Below are 19,825 nucleotides of genomic sequence, written 5' to 3'. Positions count from 1 at the left end.
ACCTTCTGCCATGCTTGGCACGTGTGCTGCATCTGGTGGCTTGCAGCCGCGAGTCACCCGTGAGATCAAGCTGCGAGTCTCGGTTTTCTTGCACACTCTTGAGCAATCAACACTCTATCTCACTCACTATCCTTACAACAAAACCCACCTAAATACAGGGTTACTAAATGCTGAAATACAAGCAAATTTGGCACGGAATAAAGCCAACAAGATGGTTGATTAAATTCAACCTTACAGAAATTTTAGAACACTAAGTTTAAAAAAGCTGCGTTGTTGTTTTATTTTACGAGATTAAGTATTGATAATTTCTACAGGTATCATTTGATTCTCACTTTGAAGTGCTTCCTATGAAAATAATTCGTACTGTTTGGGATCATAGGTAGGACTTCATATAAAACCTTGTACATTTTGATATATTTCATATCATGTTAACTTTTTGTAATGATCAAAAGTTTTTATTTGTTTTATGGTTTTTAAAACTTGAAAAAGGATTGATACCATACAAAAAAAATAGAACAATATTATTGTTCACGAATGTGCAAATGTGCCCATTATATTTTTTCAGGTATTTATAAAGCCTTCTTAGAAGTTTCCTCACACTCTTCCTCATTTTTATTTATCAATTTGCAGTATTTTTAAGACGATAACATGGACGACAAGTGTGGAATCAAGAAAGATGTTACAGATGTATTCTTGTTCCAATAGAATCAATGCTTTAATGTTGCTTTTGTTCTCATTATTTTTTATTATGAACTCTTTTGTTCTCATAATCCATTTTGCTAATGGTAATTTTTGGCTTGTGCAGTTGATAGGCAATACCCCAATGGCATATCTCAATAATGTTGTGGATGGTTGTGTTGCCCGTGTAGCTGCCAAGCTTGAGATGATGCAACCATGTTCCAATATTAAAGATAGGCATATAACTCTTAATTAACCTTTTTTTTAATTGATTGTATTTTGATTTATATAGGTTGATATAAAAACTATGGTGAATTGCAAACTACATTCTTAAAGTTTAGGGGTGTTTAGATTTTACGCCATGAAGATTCAGAATTTGAATTTTACCTCCTAGAGTTTGAGAGTGTTTGAGTTTTACACACATTTTAAAATTTGGATTTTACCCCCTAAATGTTAGGAGTGTTTAGATTTCACTTCCCAAAGTTTGTGAATGTTTGGATTTTGCATCCTGAAGTTTCAAAATTTGGGTGTAAAATCCAAAAACTCTCAACTTTAGGGTGTACTTCAAGAGTTAAATCCAAATTTTGAAACCTCAGGATGTAAAATTCAAATATCCCCGAACTTTAGGAGTTTAATTTACAATTTACCCTAGAAAATATTATATTTCCTTAAGAATCTTGTTTTAGACTATTGCATTTGAATGAAACTTTTGGCATGTAGGGTTGCATATAGTATGATCCAAGATGCAGAGGATAAGGGTCTGATTACACCGGGGAAGGTTGGTACATTTGTCATATAGGTTTTGCACCTTCCAAAATTTCCTTTCTTGGTAGAATAGAATTGAACCCAAATAAAATATATCCTCTGATTGCACCTGTGGCTTTTCATAAGGCATTTGATACACATTTTCATTGCACACTATGCTGTTATTAACCTCATTATGACTTAAACTCTTAAAGTGAGACTCAAACAACCATTCGGGGATTTGCTTCACAGTTTAGTAATGCTCATATTACACTGTTTTATTTCTATTTTTATTCTCACTTCTACTTTTAATTCTTTGTTCTTTTAGTTTATCCTTAATAACTCATATTTAATTGCATATGAGACATTGTTATATATGTAGACCAAATTACTGAACAGTTGAACTAACATATTTCTCACTGATTTTGGACATCTTTGTACAATGGCAAAAGACTATTCTCATGGAGATAACAGGTGGCAATACTGGAATTGGGTTGGCTTTCATTGCAGCCATCAAGGGTTACAAGCTAATCCTTATCATGCCAGCTTCATATAGCCTTGAGAGAAGAATTGTGTCCCTAGCTTTTGGAGCTGAGTTGTACCTTACAGATCCTGACAAGGGCCATGAAGAAGCTCTTAAGAAGGCTGACGAGCTCTTAAGCAAAATCCCTAATAGTTATCTGTTAAAACAATTTGAAAATCCTGCCAACCCAAGGGTATTGTTTGCGTTTGCATCTGCTATCTTCTAATATGGATAGATGATTGACACCATTAACAAATCATTCTGTCATTCTTAATTCAGATCCATTATGAAACCACTGGCCCAGAGATATGGAGAGATTCAGCACAAAAAGTTGATGTTCTAGTTGCAGGGATAGGTATTGGGGGTACAATAACTGGTGCAGGGAATTTCCTCAAGGAGAAAAACCCAGAGATAGAGGTCCACTTGTGTACAATGCTTGTTTCTTAAAGAGAGAGAGAGAGAGAGAGAGAGAGAGAGAGAGAGTATTTAATGGTCCATTGACTCCATTTTATCTTGTATAAATGTAGGTGTATGGGGTAGAACCGATTGAAAATGCCCTCTTGAATGGAGGACAACATGGTTAGTTAATGCTTAGTAGCTTCAATTCTTTATCCTCTCTTGGTACTTTTCCCTTCTATAATATATATGCATTTTTTGTGCATAAAATCTTATTATTTTATTTGTACATAAGAGAAGTTCTAGATTTTCAAATTTCACCAGTATCAAATATCTTCTATTTTATGAGATATTACGAGGTGTCTAAACCCAAAAGGATGAAACTTTATCAAATGTGTGATTTTGCTAAATATTAGGTTTTCTTAGAGAGAGTTTTAAACCTATACTGCCCGCTTTTAATGATTATTCTTTATTATCAAAAACTCCAGATATCTTATTTGACAATAAGAGGTTTTACAAGTTAAACTAAATACCAATTGGTAATACATTTTGCAGTTATCATTTTGGAGTGTCATTAGGAAATCCAAAGAGGTTGGACCACCTTTGTTGGTTTTAGAACTGAAAATGGTCGGTTCTTTTTCTTTTATGGCATAGAGATCACTCATGTTTGAATAGTCAATTCCTCGTTAAATTTGGCTGGCATAAATCATTTACTGTCTCATTATATGTGATATTTATTTAACTTATGATGACGTCGAAAATTGTCACCAATGGGTCACACCGTACTCGCGACTCGAATCGAACCTGCACGACGAAACAATCGAAAGAATCCTTCAGAGAGCACCGGTGTGGTGCCGGCCAAAGGCTTTCCGACGGTCAAGTTAGAATTCCTCTGTTTTACTTAGTGCGTTAGAGAGGGTTCATTAAAGCGTACCTCGATTTCTGTGGGTATTAGGCCTTTTATAGTGATAATGGGTTGACTTTTCCTTTTTGGTTTCCACATCTTTTCAATGTGGGACTCTACTCCCAATTCTTCTAAGCGTGGTGAGCAAGGATTCCCATTTCCGGATCTTAGGGTTTTTCTGGGCTATGGACGTTTCGGATCATGGGCCCTTACTGTGTCAGTCAGTGATGGGCCTTCAAAGCTGGGACCATCTTTACACAGGCCCAAGAGACCCAGTCCGTCAGGCCCATTAAGGTAAGCCCATCAGGCCCAATATTTTATCATCTTCAACTTATATGTTTTGCATTTGATTTTAAATGACAGTTCTCTAACTGTCACGCAAATGCACATCTCATAGGCAAGCATCTGATTCAAGGAATTGGTGCTGGTTTTATCTCCGCTGTTCTGGATGCCAATGTGCTTGATGAAGTTATTCAAGTGAGTCTAGAGTATTATATTTGCATTCATCTTGATTTCACATGTAATATTATCTTCTTGTGCTATAATTTTGTGTAGGTACTAGAACAGTCAGAATACATGAAAATGGGAAATGTAATTACAATAGTCTTGCAATGGGGGTACAACCCATTATTATCTTTAAAATTGTGTAATCATTAATATAAAATGATTGATGCATTTTGGAAGTAACAGATAATCAGCTCCTTAGTCCTTAAAGACATTACAAAGTTCAAATGTATAGGTTTTTAACCAAGACAGGTCTTTTCTAATTTATTTAAGCCTTTGAGGGATTTTTTGATCTTTTTTAATTTTGGTTTATTTTAATCCTGTCTATGGGTGAAGTTCATTTCAGTTGTACCTTTTCCAAGATATATCATCCAGATGTGTGTCGATTTATGGAGCTTGCAGTTGGTCGGGTTTCTTTATGTAATGAACAATTCTAATTCTTTCTGAAAGTTTACTTCTTGCAAGCTGATTTCTTGCGTATAGTTTAGAAAATAAAAGATTAAAAAACTCATGTTTGGTTCAGGTTAAAAACTGTTTTTATTCGCTATTTTGATAACCAGTTCATAACAAAGAAAGCTAATTCTTTCTGAGAAATTGGTCCTCTGTGGCTACTTTTATTATCATATTTTAGAAAAGGAAAGATTCAAAATCATATTTGGTTTAGAAGGATTTTATAGTAATGAAAATGGACTATTTTATTGAAGACCTTGTTTATCTTGTTATTTTCTTTTTGTTAAGGAAGGCTTGGAAAGGAAAATGCGTACATTTTCATGAAATGGATCATTCTAGTAAACATTTACCATACTTAGTGTTTTCTTTGTAAATCTTGTCAAAGTATAAGCTTATCCCAGCTATATTGTTTCCACGGAAACATTTGTGATTTCTGTTAGGTGCTACCATGCATGGATTTCCTTGCAATGATTTGAGATGTTTTTGGCAACGTTTTCCAGGTATCTAGTGAGGAAGCTATTGAAACTGCTATGCTGCTTGCCCTGAAGGAAGGTTTGCTGGTATAGTGATTATCTAAGATAATATGTAAAGGTTCTATAGGAATTCCTTACTCTTCTACTTTTTTTTGTTGAACAGATAATATCAACACTGCTTTTGCTGCTTGTCTTTTTGGTTTTTCCAATTCTTTGGTGAATGTAAGAGCATGTTTATTGCAGGTGGGGATTTCATCTGGTGCTGCAGCAGCTGCTGAAATAAAGGTGGGAAAGAGGCCTGAAAATGCTGGGAAACTCATTGTCGTAAGTCTTATAGCCTTCCTATTAGTGTTCCTAGTAGTGTCATAAATATGTCAGACATGTTTAACCAACCCAGAGTAATGCATATCAATTATCAACCTAATCCAAAAAAAATTCTTATAAAATTGGATATTTAACCTATTTCAAAATATAAAATGTATATTTCCTTACATGGCTTGGAACAAAGAACAGGTTGAGTTTGTATAGAATTCAGGTCAATTATCGATTTGGAACTCCAGGAAAGTCTTTATGTCAGATCTAAACCTGACATATTCCCACCCTTGGGTCATTTTTGAATTGTTATAGCAGTGCCTATGTCACGCCCCAAATCCCAAATGCTCCGAAGCAACCCCAAATGCTCCATAGCAAGAGAAACTGTAGGAGATTCCCCCCCCACCCCCCCTCTTTCAAATATGATAAAAATATATAAAAATACTGGAATCTTCGCAATGTAAGTCAGAGCTCTATAACACATATACAAACAAAACGAAGTATAAATCATGAATCTCCATAATATACATGAATATATACCAAAACTCCGAACGAATCAACTCAAGGCCACGGCCCTTCCTAGAATATGCAATCCCAACAACAAATCTAGGTCTAGCACACCCAAGGCCTACAAACTCCTAGGACCTCCAATAGAATCCAACATCTTCTAGTAGGACTCCACATAGGCTAATATATCTAGTCACCAATGTCACATAGACAAGTTCCATGAACTCAAGTGTCATGATACTAGCTGTGTCACAAAGCCCGCAAATACCAGGCATTGGCCACCGTGTCACACAGACTCAAGTGCAACACAAAGACTGCAAGTAATAGGTACTAGCTATCATGTCACACAAACTCAGGTGTCATTATATTAAGCCACCATGTCACAAAAACTTAGGTGTTGCACTACTGGCCATGTCACAAAGACTGCAAGTACTAGTTAATGGCCATTGTGTCACATAGACTCAGGTGTCACCATACAAACCACCGTATCACAAAGACTCGGGTGTTGTGCTACTAGCCATGTCACAAAGACTGCAATTATTGGGCCACCATGTCACAAAGACTGCTGCATCCAATTGGGTAATCATTGGGTAATCACAATTATCACATATTCACAGCACACACACACAAACAACATAATGAGCTCACAAGTATGATGTAATTAAATTTCATAACATATTTCCAAGTAATTCCAAGAAAACCTTCAATAACCAATATTTCCACAAGGTTTCCAAAACAAACCTATATTTCCACAAGGTTCACAAGGTTTCCAAAACCATTCTTTATCAGGAAATTTTCTATCAATTTTCCATATAACACAAGTCAATATAAAACATCTTTAGAATTTCCATGCCAACAAATCATGCATTTCTTTATATGCAATTTCAAATATAAATTTACTGGCCATGTTTCCTGCATTTTCCATAAACGATTAACTAACAAGAATAGTGCACATAGTACATTTTAGGAAAACCAAGGACAATGTTCCAAATTGGGGTTTAACCATAAAATAATTGAGTGCAAATGTGCAATAATGATTGTTTTACAAAAACCCCATTAAAAATATACTTAACTCATAAAGTTCACCAATTCACCTCAGATGGACATGACACAAGCAAGCAAGTCAAATTACTAGGTCCACCACCAAGTACCATGGAACCAAGAAAGGCAATCATCAAGTCTATTAAGAATAAGGCTTATCACAAAGTACACCATTCCAAAACAAGAAAATCCAATCCGTGGCGACATGACAAGGTGTCACAAAGATGAGGTTGTCACAAAGAATGGGTGCCAATATACAATGTCACAAATTCAAGGATTACACCAACTCAAGTCAACACGTACTAACAACCAAGATTGAAAACTCATAACTTCACCTATAGCAATCATCTCACCCTCAAGTCAAGTAAATGCAACCTCAAAATTCATTGAGGCAATTTATCGAACACTTGACATGCAACAATCACATTCACGAGTCTAAGTAGTCAACTTCAACAACCCTAATAAAACCCATAATGTTGCTCAAGAAAACTAACCCCTCAAATTCAGTTTTCAAATCTACCACATCATACATCAAAATTAATGGCTAAGCATTAAACTAATTGCATGAAAATATCACACAAAAACCCAAACCCATAGATGCCATAAATTGAAACTTCAAACCCCTAACTTGAGATATTTTCGACCATTAATCCAAGACAACCCTTCATATTAAATTAAACAAAACCCAGGTAGTAGTATTAACTTAACATGACTAGGATCCACCATTAGTGACAAACACGCATATTTAAACTAAGCTATCAAAGAAATATGAAAATTACCTTTGTTTTTATGACGGCCAAGAATAGAGAGGAAAATCTAGAGCTTCCATATAAGATTGCTGGAAAGCAACCTCCAAAAGAGTGGTGGAGAAGAGAAGAAGATAAGAGAAGGGGTCTACACGTGGGGTTCATTGGGAGAAAGTGAGGATAAGTTGTCATCATCCACTCATTCCATTTGTTGAATTTCCAATTTGCCCTTCTTTCTTAATTTTTCCATTGTCCCAAATAATAAATATACCCAAATGTTTTAGGGGTGTTATTGGTTTAAAAATTATTTTAAGAAATATTTTATAAAAAAATGATAAAATAATTAATTTTGTTAACGGTTTTATTATATTTTTTTTATGAAGGTAATGTTAAAATTTTCTTAATATAGTTTATTGATCATTGCTGTAAGAAACTCGTTAACATGACCTTTAAATTAATTATATAATTTTTTTTTTTTACAAAGAAGAATTGTGTCAAGTGTATGGCTTACAAGTTAAGTCTGTACTTGTCAGCATATGTTGAACCCAATTCCATTAACGATATCTTCTGATTTTGCGTGCCACACAGGTGATTTTCCCCAGCTATGGGGAGCGTTATTTGTCTATTGCACTCTTTGATTCCATTAGACATGAGGCGGAAAATATGACTTTTGACTGATGTTTTCATTAAATAAGAACTAATGTCTCCACAAAGATGAAGTATGATGAATTTGAGAGATTATCTTCGTAGTCTCTGTTTTGAAGATATACCAGTAAAGAAAAAAAAAACCATGATACTATACATTGTTGACTCTTATATTTAAACCTTTCTATGTGCGTGGATGGCTTTAGAGAGGCGGTGAATTTATGTGGGTTTCAAGACTTGGGCTTCTCAGGGCCCCAGTATACTTGGTGCAATATGCGAGACAGCAGTGACCGGGTTTATCTCCGCCTGGATCGAGCCTTTGCAAACTTTGACTGGTCAAACAAGTTCTGCAATTGCAAGGTTTATCATGTTGTTGATTCCACTTCTGACCATTGCATACTGAAAATTACTGACTCTATTGCCTCTCCCCCTCACCGGAACCGCCGTTTCCATTTTGAAGCTTTGTGGGCCAAGCGTGATGATTGCTACGACATTGTGAATGTCGCTTGGAACAGGGGAAGTCTTGAAAACACACCTGAAGCTATCAACTCAAATCTTAGCTTGTGTGCCTCTGCACTGACCTTATGGAGTAGAGATGTCATTGGTAACATTCCTAAGAAAATCCAAGAGCACAAGAAATTACTGAATACTCTAACCACTCTTGATCGGGATGGCTCGCACAGTGTAGAAATTAATGAATTAAGGAAGGAATTAAATGGTCTTCTAGATAGTGAGGAAATCCTTTGGCATCAAAGAAGCAAAATTCACTGGTATAGGGAAGGGGATAGGAACACGAAGTTCTTCCACACTAGAGCTTCGGAGAGGAGAAGGAAAAATTCTATCCTGGGCTTATGGAACGATGATGACTGCTGGTGTGATGACAGAGACAGCATTGCTCGTACAGCAGTGGATTATTTTTCAAAGATTTATACATCCAGTTCTCCCAATAGAATTGAAGAGGTCATCAACACCATTCCAACCCGGGTAACAGATGATATGAATGCTGAGCTTACTAAAACTTTTACCAGTGAAGAAGTTTTGCGGGCCCTCCACCAAATCCACCCGACCAAATCTCCCGGCCCCGACGGTATGTCTGCTATATTCTTTCAAAGATATTGGAATATTGTTGGTAGAGATATTACTGATATGGTGCTGAATGTGTTAAACTTTAATTTGCCCATGACTAAAATAAATAAGACTAACATTGCTTTAATTCCAAAAACAAGCCACCCAGTTAGAATGACAGAATTTCGGCCTATCTGTTTATGCAACGTTACGTATAAGCTCATCTCAAAAGTCCATGCTAACCGTCTTAAAGCTGTCCTTCCCCATGTGATAGCTGAAAATCAAAGTGCCTTTACTGCAAATAGGCTTATAACTGATAATGTCTTAGTGGCATTTGAGCTTATGCACTATTTGAACCACAAAACAGAAGGCAAAGACGGTTTCATGTCTATCAAGCTCGACATGAGCAAGGTGTTTGATAGGGTCGAGTGGGGTTTCATCAAAAGAGTCATGGAAAAATTGGGTTTTCATAACAATTGGGTCTCTCTGATCATGAAATGTATCTCTTCAGTCTCTTACTCTGTCATCATCAACGGAGAAGCTTATGGCTGCATCACTCCCACGAGGGGCTTACGCCAAGGCGACCCTCTTTCTCCGGGGCTTTTTCTACTGTGTGCCGAGGGTCTCTCTGCCCTTATCCATCAAGCCACAAGAAATACGGCCCTTTCTGGAATTTCAATCTGTAGGGGCTGCCCGGCCATCACCCACCTTTTCTTCGCGGATGATAGCCTTTTATTCTGCAAGGCTAAGGTCATGGAATGCAATGTACTCATGAGCATTCTCGGAGTTTATGAATCTGCCTCTGGGCAAAAGATAAATCCCGACAAGTTCTCGGTCTTTTTCAGCCCAAATACCTCTCATGCAACCAGAGACGAGATCCTAAATTCTTTAAAATTGTACTTGTCAGCATATGTTGAACCCAATTCCATTAACGTTATCTTCTGATTTTGCGTGCCACACAGGTGATTTTCCCCAGCTGTGGGGAGCGTTATTTGTCTACTGCACTCTTTGATTCCATTAGACATGAGGCGGAAAATATGACTTTTGACTGATGTTTTCATTAAATAAGAACTAATGTCTCCACAAAGATGAAGTATGATGAATTTGAGAGATTATCTTCGTAGTCTCTATTTTGAAGATATACCAGTAAAGAAAAAAAAAAACATGATACTATACATTGTTGACTCTTATATTTAAACCTTTCTATGTGCTCAGAAAGCACATGGAAAGGCTCAAATAGGATGGCAATTTAATTTAAACACATGTAGTTTATTATTTGTAATTTAAATTACACCCCATCTGCCTTTCCACTTGTGAAGAACTTCGATCTCTGGATGGTGTACTCCTCAAGTGGATGTAATTTGTACGAGTCTAACATATAAAATTATGTAATCTGTACCAAGTCCAACATATTAAATGTCTTCCAAATTTCTTTACCTCTACTTGAACCGGCTGAATTTGTTCCACTATATATTATTTGTTGAGGTGCAAAAATCATGGACTTTAGGCAATGTGACTAAGTTCAATGCATGTTTCAGAACCTTCCATGATAGATAATAGAGGATGGTGATTGTCTAGTAAAACTATGGACAACACGTTGTAGTCAAATTCAGCTTTTGCAGGTGCATTATCCTATGGCTCTGTCTTATCCTGGCAAATACTACAATTTAAATTCCTCAAAGTTCTATTCATGGCCTCACCTCAATTTCATTTGCCCATCGGTCTGAGGTGCATGATACTGCTATAATTTAAGCTCAGGTCAAACCTCCTCCACAAAGTGAGCCAAAAGTGAGCAAGAAATTTTGGATAATGGTCAAAAGAACAATTTCTAAAAGAAAAAGTCTGCATAAATTTTGAGAGAGTTTTTTAAGAGAGACATTAATTTGTTTTAATGCAGCATCACTCTCTTCAATTAGCCTCACATAATCAATTTGAGAGGACCTACTAATGGACTGCGTTAGGACTTCCAAAAACTCAAAGGGGAGTAGACTCCATGTTTGTTATTGTTGATAGGTTTTCTAGATAGTCAGATCGTGTGGTTGCATGGAATTCTAAATTCCACTACTTTTTGACCATTATTCAAAATTTCTTTCACACAATTTAAGCTTTAGATTACAAGAAAGTATATTAGTTGTTAAATCTTGATGTGGCTTGATTTTCTTATCGGATTGCTCTTTTCATCCAATATGTCATTTTGATTGTTGTATGATTTTGTAAAGTTTAATATATTTTGGAATTGATTGACTTTGCATGTTCATCGAAGTCTCAGATTACGCTTTTACTTTTTAATGATATTGACTTGCAATTATGATAATTTTAATCAATGGATAATTTTTTAAGCAAGTAAATATTTTACAAAACAAACTTGAATGGAAAGGAAATTGTTTTGAATTATGTGAAGACTAATTATTATATCTTAGACAATGTTACATACATACTTTATGTATAAGTAATATATACATACATATGTGTTTAAATTATTCAATATTCTAGGATCATGACACACTCACTCTTTTCATAGTGGGTCTCACTAAAAATTTAATTAACAAAATCCATTTTTATGTGAGAAAGGGTAACATGTGAATGGTTAAGTAGGCTAGATATAGTTATCAAATTTCACATCATTATCAAAACACACATTGTTTATGTAGCACAAACTCCTGACATAGTTTTCGTAGTTGAAACCAGTAGAGCAGCATACAGGTTTCTTTATGAAATCACACTAGTTTGCAATGCCAATGTTACAAACTGATCATCCTTCATAAGCAATGGACAAAATGGAATTTAAACTAGATCGTCCTAAGCATCTCAGCCCCTGTTTCAGTTGATAGGAAGACGCTGTCAATGTACTGCAGAACAACTTTTGCCGCATTAATATACTTGTGAATAGGCTCCTTCAATGAATCCTCTGATAAAAGCAAAGAAAATTCAGAAAAACAAAACCAAAACCAAAACTATTCAAAATATGTAATAATTTTTAATATATATGTTGTTATAATTAATATCAAACAAGGAAGTCAATTTTTGCTCGAGTGAAAACTTATTCACTACTGGTGTAATCGTGTTTAACATATATGTCGAACAATAGCACGATTAAAACTCAGATATCGAAATTAAACCATTAGAAATGTGAGAAAAATACTATGCATTATCATCGGTGTATAGCTGTATAGGAATTGCCTCAATCTATGCCTTCACCTAGTTAAGGTTAGCACGCCAGATTTGGGCCAAACATGTCAAAACCTGATATATTCCAAATTTCCAGTAGTGTATATATCAAGATGGATTACGAGAAACCAATTTGACTTGGAATACTAGATATTGAAACTGTACGTCTAGGTGTGTGAGATTGTTTGAACATGTTACTTAGTTGACCATGAGTCATGAGATGCAATGGAGTGGAGCTATATATTGCTAATTGAACTACACTCATATCAAACTCGATACATTTGGTCTACTTGTAAAACACACATGATTGTGACTTGTGAGCAATAGATCTTCAGACTCGTGGAAATATATAGGACTATAATAACACTTGTATCCTTTATGTTCAACACCATATCCAAGGAAGACGTAGAGGCGAGAACATGATTGTAGTTTAGTTTGTTACTGAGATTGGAGCAGGACAAAGTTGAAGAACCATACATCTTAAGTTGACTATTAGTGGGAGATCGAGCTCCCAAATAATTGTTCATGAGGAGTTTGGTCATTGCGGATAGAAGAAGGTAACTTGTTAATTGTTTATAAAACAATGGGCATGGATTTTTCTGAATAGTGCAAGAATAAATACAACCAGAATGTATAAAAGTTTATATTTGGACAAACTAAAACTAGCAATGTAACGAGGAATTCTTACCATCTTCATTTAAAATCTTCAATAAGAGGTCCGGAGGAGGAAGTTCTTCCAATGCAGCAAGCACAATATTCTTGGACAAACCGACCGACAAACTGAAACATTCACCGGCAGTCCATCCAGGATATGGAACAAAAACTTGCTCATAAGCTACTGCAAATGTCTCAACAAATGAATTTTGCCTGTCATAAAAAAAGATCTATGAAAAAATAGTTTGCATACATGCAAAGCCAATAGTTGTATTACATGATAAAATTGTATTTAACTTCACTACAACCCTAAAATGGGTCTTAATATCTTTTGTTTATTAAGGAGAAGTTAATTCATCCCTGAATTTCAATACTATTTGTTGATACCGTATATTTTAATTGTTTAGCCTCTTAATTTTAATGAAAGTTTGATTTCTAATTTCAGCCTTCAGGGACATAATTTCATGGTTCAAATGGTAGATCTTTCTCTCTTTTTTTGGGTCAATTTTCATTAAGATGACCAATTATGCTTAATTTTTAAATAAAATCCAACCAATTGATTGAATTAAGTTTGATAACAAAGTAAACACCATGAAATTCCCTTCAATGTCATAAACAAAATTAAGTTTGAATCGAGAGAGATATCGCAAAAATAAGAAAACTACTCAATTAAATATTTATTTTGATATTTCCTAGGAAACGTGTTTTATTGCTGTAAAATCTGCTTTAGTTTCCTTTGAAATGTCATTCTGAATTCTAATGGAGTTTGCGCTCTAATCGTTTTTCCTTTGGCTAGATGAATCCCACTATTTTGGACAAAAATATCATTTCATTGATTTAAGATGCACACCTTGAAGCCTCATTTTAATTGTGGGAAATCCTTTGACTTTCGTGGAATGTAAAATTATTTTTATTATGTCCAATCATTTTGCAACGAATTTTCATGATTAATTATTAAATTGGTTCTATATAAATTCTGTTGGGAAGATACATATTTCTTGAAAATTCACTCAATTCCCAATTTATTAAGACGCAAGTCGAAGTTCGATTAAAGTAGGTCAATTTTTATTTTATTATTACTAGTCACAACCCTACACAACACTTGGAAATATATAACTATTTTTCAATAAAGCGTAATATATAAAAAGAAACTTTTGTTTCAAGTTTTTTTTTTTTTTGTTAAGATTTTTACTAGTATTTTTTTTAATCTTTTTATCTTTATAATTATTTTATTTTATTATTTTTGGTGTGTTTAATTAATACTTTTTTTGAAGTAAATCAAAATGAATCAAAGTGGATGGAAATGGACCGAATTGGATAGAAGTGGGTCGAATGGAGAAAAATGCTACATAAACTATGCTATATATAACAATAAATAAACATCTGATAGATTTAGATTCATGCAGTATTGTTTTTAATTCAATTTTCCATCGCTTTATGCATATTATGCTATAATAGATACTTGGGCCAATATCCATCATTAAAAAAAACATAAAATACACAATAAAAGATTCCTAAAATAAAGAAGAAAACCTGCCTCAAATATTGTTGACTGTTCCCCTCGGTCGATTGTGCAGCAACTCTACCACATAAACAAAAAAATTAGTAATGTTCAACTAAAGGCCGAAGACCTAAGAGAGGCCTGGGCCGAGCAGGAATAAAATTGAACTACAGGAATTTAGAGTACAGTCTCCATCGGGTGATTTTGGAATTCATAGGAGCATTTTGATTATTTTTGTGAAGTTTTGGTGGACTTGTGGCTTAAAAAATCAATAATGGCGGAGTTGTAGATCCGGCTAATACTCAGAAAAGTAAAACTCCAAATCTTGGATTATTGCTGGATGCAAGAGTTTGTCATTGGATGAGTACTCTATCACTGAACTGGTGAATAAAGTTACAGCTAAAAGTCCCAGAATATTGCTAAATGAGTAATACTTTGCATCCAGACCAGTCGAGTTGTCGTAGAACAGGCATAATTGTTATTGAACAAATTTTTTTGATACTAAATGGGTCACTTCCCCACGAAATGTGGCTTTTGCCAAAGAATTAAAGCAATAGTTATGTATTGTATTGTTAGCGCGCACCATCGCCAAAGTGCACCTAAGCTAAGCTAAGACTCTTAAGCATCTTTTTTATTAATTCATGCAAACTACTTTTCTTATTTAAGTAATATGTTTCTTTTCTTATTCTAATACTTCCCTAATATAATTAAATCCAATTCAATCTTCCAAATTCATCACCAACAGTTTGCTGTGTCATTTATGTTTCTCTCCATACATTACTTAGGCATGAATATTGTTTATTAATACATCTCGTATTTTCATTAGGGTACAAAATGGCAGCCTTCTTTGACCATTTGACAATGAAGGAATTTCAAACTTAGCGTTTGTTTGGATATAATTTATCTAACTTTTTACTGAAAATGTGTTAAAGTGTATTTATACTTTAAAAATTTTTGAAAAAATAAAAAAAAAAAGTAGGAAAAAATGAAGTTTTAAAAAATTATAAATAAAAACTAAAAGTTAAAAACTAAAAACTGAAACAGATGTCATACATGCTCTTAATGTCATACATGCTCTTAATGTCCTCTCTTTAACCCGAATTCAAGAACTCCCCAATTAAATCTGAAGGTGTGGAAAGGTGACCAAAAAAAACCTTTACACACATGAATCATGACACACTAATAATTTAAATAGTTTTGAAAATTTCTTCTCCAAAAAAAAATAATAAAAGAATTTTTTATGATAATAATAAGATATTTTTATTCACATATAAATCTAATTAGAGTAACGCTACAATTACAACTATTTTCCGATTTAACCTCCAATGAATGGTGGGTTATGTTTTCAGCCACCTAATAGGCTCAGGTCGGGTTCAAGTTGAGTCCAAACCCAACTCATGAACACCCTTAATTAATTAAGTTTTCTTTTTCTTTTCTTTTTTGAGAAGTACCCTTAATTAAGTTAGTTAAATTAAAAACAGAGATTTTTTTTAATGGAAAACACACAGAATTAACATATGGAAAATCGATGATTTGACGTACCTGCCGCTAGCAAGAATTTTCTCAAGCACTTCCCTCGCCAAGTCAATTACACGCCTAAATCGCGCCAGGGTTCTGCATGGGCTACCTTTATCCCTCGCAGTACCATTCTTAATTTCACTTTCCACTAAATCCTGTATTGTGTCGTATTTCTTTGAGGCTTCCAAAAAGTGATCCACCTTTGGTTATATTACATATAAGATTATAAGGAGAGACAGAGTGAGCAAACTGAGTGCAGTAATATTCTATGGTTGAAGCAGATATATTGTAAGTTATAATAAAAAATTATATATTCTATAGTTCACACACCTTGGTTTGGGGGTCCAGGTCCGGAAACTTAACAGTGATGCCAAAGTAAAAGATGGCAGTATAACTGATACGGCAAAACTGAACCAGGTCGCTGACCTTGATGTGTGGATTGTCCGAGTTTACGGTATCAGCAAGCACCTGAAGTGAATCTGCCAACTTCCTCACGGGATTGTCCCGTGTCGCCATTGCAAGAGAGCTAGATCGCGGTTCACACAGAAGGTTAGCTTGTTTTAGTAGCAATATAGCAGCGTGTAGAGAAGTGTGAATAGCTAGCTAACTGCACAACTAGTCTGCAAAATGTTTTTGGGATATGATTTTTGTGATGAGTTTTCAAAAACAGTGCAGTCAAAACAAGTTTCTTTTGGTTCTTACATGATTTTACTTTTGAGCACTTAAAACAAATTTTAAAAACGCAAAAACTTACAGAACAAGCTCGGCTTTCACGCGTTTGAATTTATTCTTTGCCACTTGTGGCGAAAACCAAGCGAAGCTACGGCCGGTATTGATGCTTTGTGTTTTTTTTTTTTTTTTTTTTTTTTTTTTTTTTTTTCAAATAAAAATACTTGCCAAACAAGCTCGGCTTTCACACGTTTGAATTTATTCGATGCTACGGCCGGTCTTAATGCTTTGTTTTGTAATTTTTTTTTTAATGGAAATATTATGTCTTACTATGACTGTGAGTGCTATACTTTGTACTACCAATCACAATTCACAATGGTTTCAAAAAAAAAATCACAATTTACAACATTCCCCCCCCCCCCCCCTGTAAAAAGTACTCAAAATTTTAAAATGAAATAAGTAAATAAAAATTAGATACATGGCAGTGAATTCCATAGCAGATCCTATCCTTCACAAATACAAAACTAGCATATATTAGCACATGTGACATTTTGCTCCTAATCACAAGCTTTATTAAGGGATGGAAAGGATCATTACTCATTACTAGTTTATGTCTAGAATAAGTAATTATTCAATATTTGGGAATACAACAACAAAGTACTCTATCCTTTCATTCTCAAAAAAAAAGTACTCTATCCTTTTACATAATAAATGAATCACACTAATTGAATTCATAATTGTATTCATTATTTATGTAAGAGAATGGAATATATACCAAATCGCTGTATTTTTATAGTACCCAATAACTTTGTCAATTTAAGGATAATTTTGCGAGTTTGAGGAGCGAGCGAAGAGCACAATGAGTTGCAAACTTTCATAAATCAAAATCTTAAAAATAAAATAAAGTAAAATAAAAATAAAAATAAAAATATATCTATATATATATATATATATATATTAAAAGATCACAATAGGTTGAATGACTCAAAATAGTGCATACATAGGAAAACATAACACATGTTGTGGGGGGTAAAAGACTAGGAGGCCCATGTCAATGTCTACATTAGGCCAAGTGCCCAGCCCAAGGAAAAACCCCTCCTCGGCCATGGGGAGGCTCCTCCTTGGCATGGATGTAGCCAAGGATAAAGGGGGCAATCTGCCACTGGTAGTGACACTCCAGATCGTTCCACAGAATAGGAAAAGTACTAAAGCAAAAAAGGACAACGGAGAAAATGGAAGTGTCTGAGGGAAAGGCTGCCATTATTGCATTTAGTGCCTTGTGTCTGACACAGCCATACTTTTCTGCCTTTACAACCACTCCCAACAATTGGAGGGAAGGGCTAATGGGACAAGTACCTACCCTAGGAACCCCATTCAAGAGGAAGGAAACGACTATAAAAAGGGAGTGGAAGGAGACAGAAGGGGCGGAGCGGAGACCCCCAAACACACCAGAGGCACCAGAAAAAGCTCCCCGAAACGTGCCGAGGACCAATCCTCTCTGATAAACTCAGTCCATCTCAGCTTGATCGTGAAGAACACCGTGATAACCATTGTCCATACAGTTAAGCCTAGCTCTTTGGCCCACGCTTTACAAATTCATTGTACCAGGCTCACTGGTCTAAGGTCCCATGCATATTGGGTTTAGCCTGAAAAACGTGACCCTACAATTTGCGCCGTCTGTGGGAAGAGCTTGTGCATTAGCAAATGCATCGGTTAATCACGGGGGGACCAAGCCCCTGTCAGGAAGAGTCCTTTAAGAAGACCATCTTGGCGGTAGTATAAGCTACACAAAAGCCCCCCCATCATTTCCAAGAACACACTGTCATTGTCGTGACTTAGCTTCCACTTAGGTCTACACTTCGAAGCGTTGATTACGCGGGAAGGATCGCTAAACAAAGCACGGTTCTAGGGGCTTCTGACGTCAGATGTGTGCCCCCGTGCACTTGCCAAGGGGCTAATTCTCGCGGGCCTAGTAGCACAGTTCGCTGAATTCCCTTCGGAGAAAGAAGCCAAGGGCTAAACCAGACTCTTTTGAAGCGGTTAAATAGAACCTTAGCTATGTCAAGTCCTCGGACCTCCGGCTTTGAGGAAATTAACGTGCACTGACAACTTTCTAAAAAACCTAAGTGCTAGATAGAATCAAGGTCTTGCATGGTCCTTGGACTCAAACCTACGGGGAAACTAGCTACTCTAAGAAAGCCTAAGTGCTAGACAAAACCAAGGTCTTGCATGGTCCTCGGACTCAAACCTATGGGAAAACTAGTCACTCCAAGAAAGTCTAAGTGCTAGACAGAACTAAGGTCTTGCATAGTCCTCAGACTCAGACCTATGGGGAAACTAGTCACTCAAAGAAAGTCTAAGTGCTAGACAGAACCAAGGTCTTGCATGGTCCTCGGACTCAAACCTATAGGGAAACTAGTCACTCCAAGAAAGTCTAAGTACTAGACAGAACCAAGGTCTTGCATGGTCCTCAGACTCAAACCTATGGGGAAACTAGTCACTCCAAGAAAACATAAGTGCTAGACAGAACCAAGGTCTTGCATGGTCCTCGGACTCAAACCTATGGGGAAACTCGTCACTCCAAGAAAGTCTAAGTGCTAGACAGAACCAAAGTCTTGCATGGTCCTTGGACTTAAACCTATGGGGAAACTAGTCACTCCAAGAAAGTCTAAGTGCTAGACAGAACCAAGGTCTTGCATGGTACTCAGACTCAAACCTATGGGGAAACTAGTCACTCCAAGAAAGTCTAAGTTCTAGACAGAACCAAGGTCTTGCATGGTCCTCGGACTTAAACCTATGGGGAAACTAGCTACTCCAAGAAAGCCTAAGAGCTAGACAGAACCAAGGTCTTGCATGGTCCTCAGACTCAAACCTATGGGGAAACTAGTCACTCCAAGAAAGTCTAAGTGCTAGACAGAACCAAGGTCTTGCATGGTCCTCGGACTCAAACCTATGGGGAAACTAGTCACTCCAAGAAAGTCTAAGTGCTAGAGAGAACCAAGGTCTTGCATGGTCCTCGGACTCAAACTTATAAGGAAACTAGTCACTCCAAGAAAGCCTAAGTGCTAGATAGAACTAAGGTCTTGCATGGTCCTCGAACTCAAACCTATGGGGAAACTAGTCACTCCAAGAAAGCCTAAGTGCTAGACAGAACCAAGGTTTTGCATGGTCCTCGGACTCAAACCTATGGGGAAACTCGTCACTCCAAGAAGTCTAAGTGCTAGACAGAACCAAGGTCTTGCATGGTCCTCGGACTCAAACCTATGGGGAAACTAGTCACTCCAAGAACCTAAGTGCTAAACAGAACCGAGGTCTTGCATGGTCCTC

The 19,825-nt window shown here is 36.0% G+C and overlaps 5 protein-coding genes across 11 annotated transcripts in view; 3 read left to right on the top strand and 2 right to left on the bottom strand.

The window, feature by feature from the left end:
* The window catches only part of LOC126717088 (cysteine synthase-like), an 80,296-nt gene extending 70,193 nt beyond the window's left edge, over positions 1 to 10,103 (top strand). Inside the window, exons 11-12 of one of the 3 annotated variants that reach the window (XR_007652419.1) lie at positions 4,916 to 4,996; positions 9,951 to 10,103. The gene's annotated coding sequence lies outside the window, so the exon portion shown is untranslated. Of the gene's footprint in view, positions 1 to 4,915; positions 4,997 to 9,950 lie in introns of those variants that run through there. The other 2 variants (XR_007652422.1, XR_007652417.1) reach the window with 2 other exon arrangements.
* Positions 1 to 10,430, top strand: part of LOC126717091 (cysteine synthase-like) — an 80,622-nt gene extending 70,192 nt beyond the window's left edge. For 2 of the 5 annotated variants that reach the window (XM_050418315.1, XM_050418314.1), the window contains 10 exons: positions 631 to 687; positions 806 to 915; positions 1,399 to 1,456; positions 1,875 to 2,138; positions 2,225 to 2,362; positions 2,473 to 2,524; positions 3,643 to 3,722; positions 4,700 to 4,759; positions 4,916 to 4,996; positions 9,951 to 10,430. In XM_050418315.1, coding sequence (XP_050274272.1) covers positions 649 to 687; positions 806 to 915; positions 1,399 to 1,456; positions 1,875 to 2,138; positions 2,225 to 2,362; positions 2,473 to 2,524; positions 3,643 to 3,722; positions 4,700 to 4,759; positions 4,916 to 4,996; positions 9,951 to 10,040 — 972 coding nt within the window. In that variant the 5' untranslated portion in view covers positions 631 to 648 and the 3' untranslated portion in view covers positions 10,041 to 10,430. Of the gene's footprint in view, positions 1 to 630; positions 688 to 805; positions 916 to 1,398; positions 1,457 to 1,874; positions 2,139 to 2,224; positions 2,363 to 2,472; positions 2,525 to 3,608; positions 3,723 to 4,699; positions 4,791 to 4,915; positions 4,997 to 9,950 lie in introns of those variants that run through there. The other 3 variants (XR_007652428.1, XM_050418316.1, XR_007652429.1) reach the window with 3 other exon arrangements.
* LOC126719260 (accelerated cell death 11-like) overlaps positions 1 to 16,582 on the bottom strand; it is a 72,538-nt gene extending 55,956 nt beyond the window's left edge. Inside the window, exon 1 of the mRNA XM_050421833.1 lies at positions 16,379 to 16,582. The gene's annotated coding sequence lies outside the window, so the exon portion shown is untranslated. The remainder of the gene's footprint in view (positions 1 to 16,378) is intronic.
* LOC126717086 (disease resistance protein RPV1-like) overlaps positions 1 to 19,825 on the top strand; it is an 84,078-nt gene that overhangs the window by 32,949 nt on the left and 31,304 nt on the right. The gene's annotated exons all lie outside the window — the stretch shown is intronic.
* Positions 11,592 to 16,379, bottom strand: LOC126717094 (accelerated cell death 11-like). The gene is made up of 5 exons (XM_050418317.1): positions 16,160 to 16,379; positions 15,854 to 16,029; positions 14,348 to 14,392; positions 12,845 to 13,023; positions 11,592 to 11,896 (listed from the first exon to the last, which is right to left on the bottom strand). The coding sequence occupies exons 1-5, from the start codon at positions 16,343 to 16,345 to the stop codon at positions 11,778 to 11,780; spliced, it is 705 nt and encodes a 234-aa protein (XP_050274274.1). The 5' UTR covers positions 16,346 to 16,379; the 3' UTR covers positions 11,592 to 11,777.

Source organism: Quercus robur, chromosome 3 (genome assembly GCF_932294415.1).
Source record: "Quercus robur chromosome 3, dhQueRobu3.1, whole genome shotgun sequence".
In the NCBI taxonomy this organism is placed as follows: domain Eukaryota; kingdom Viridiplantae; phylum Streptophyta; class Magnoliopsida; order Fagales; family Fagaceae; genus Quercus; species Quercus robur.
This window is presented reverse-complemented; position numbering and strand designations above follow the sequence as displayed.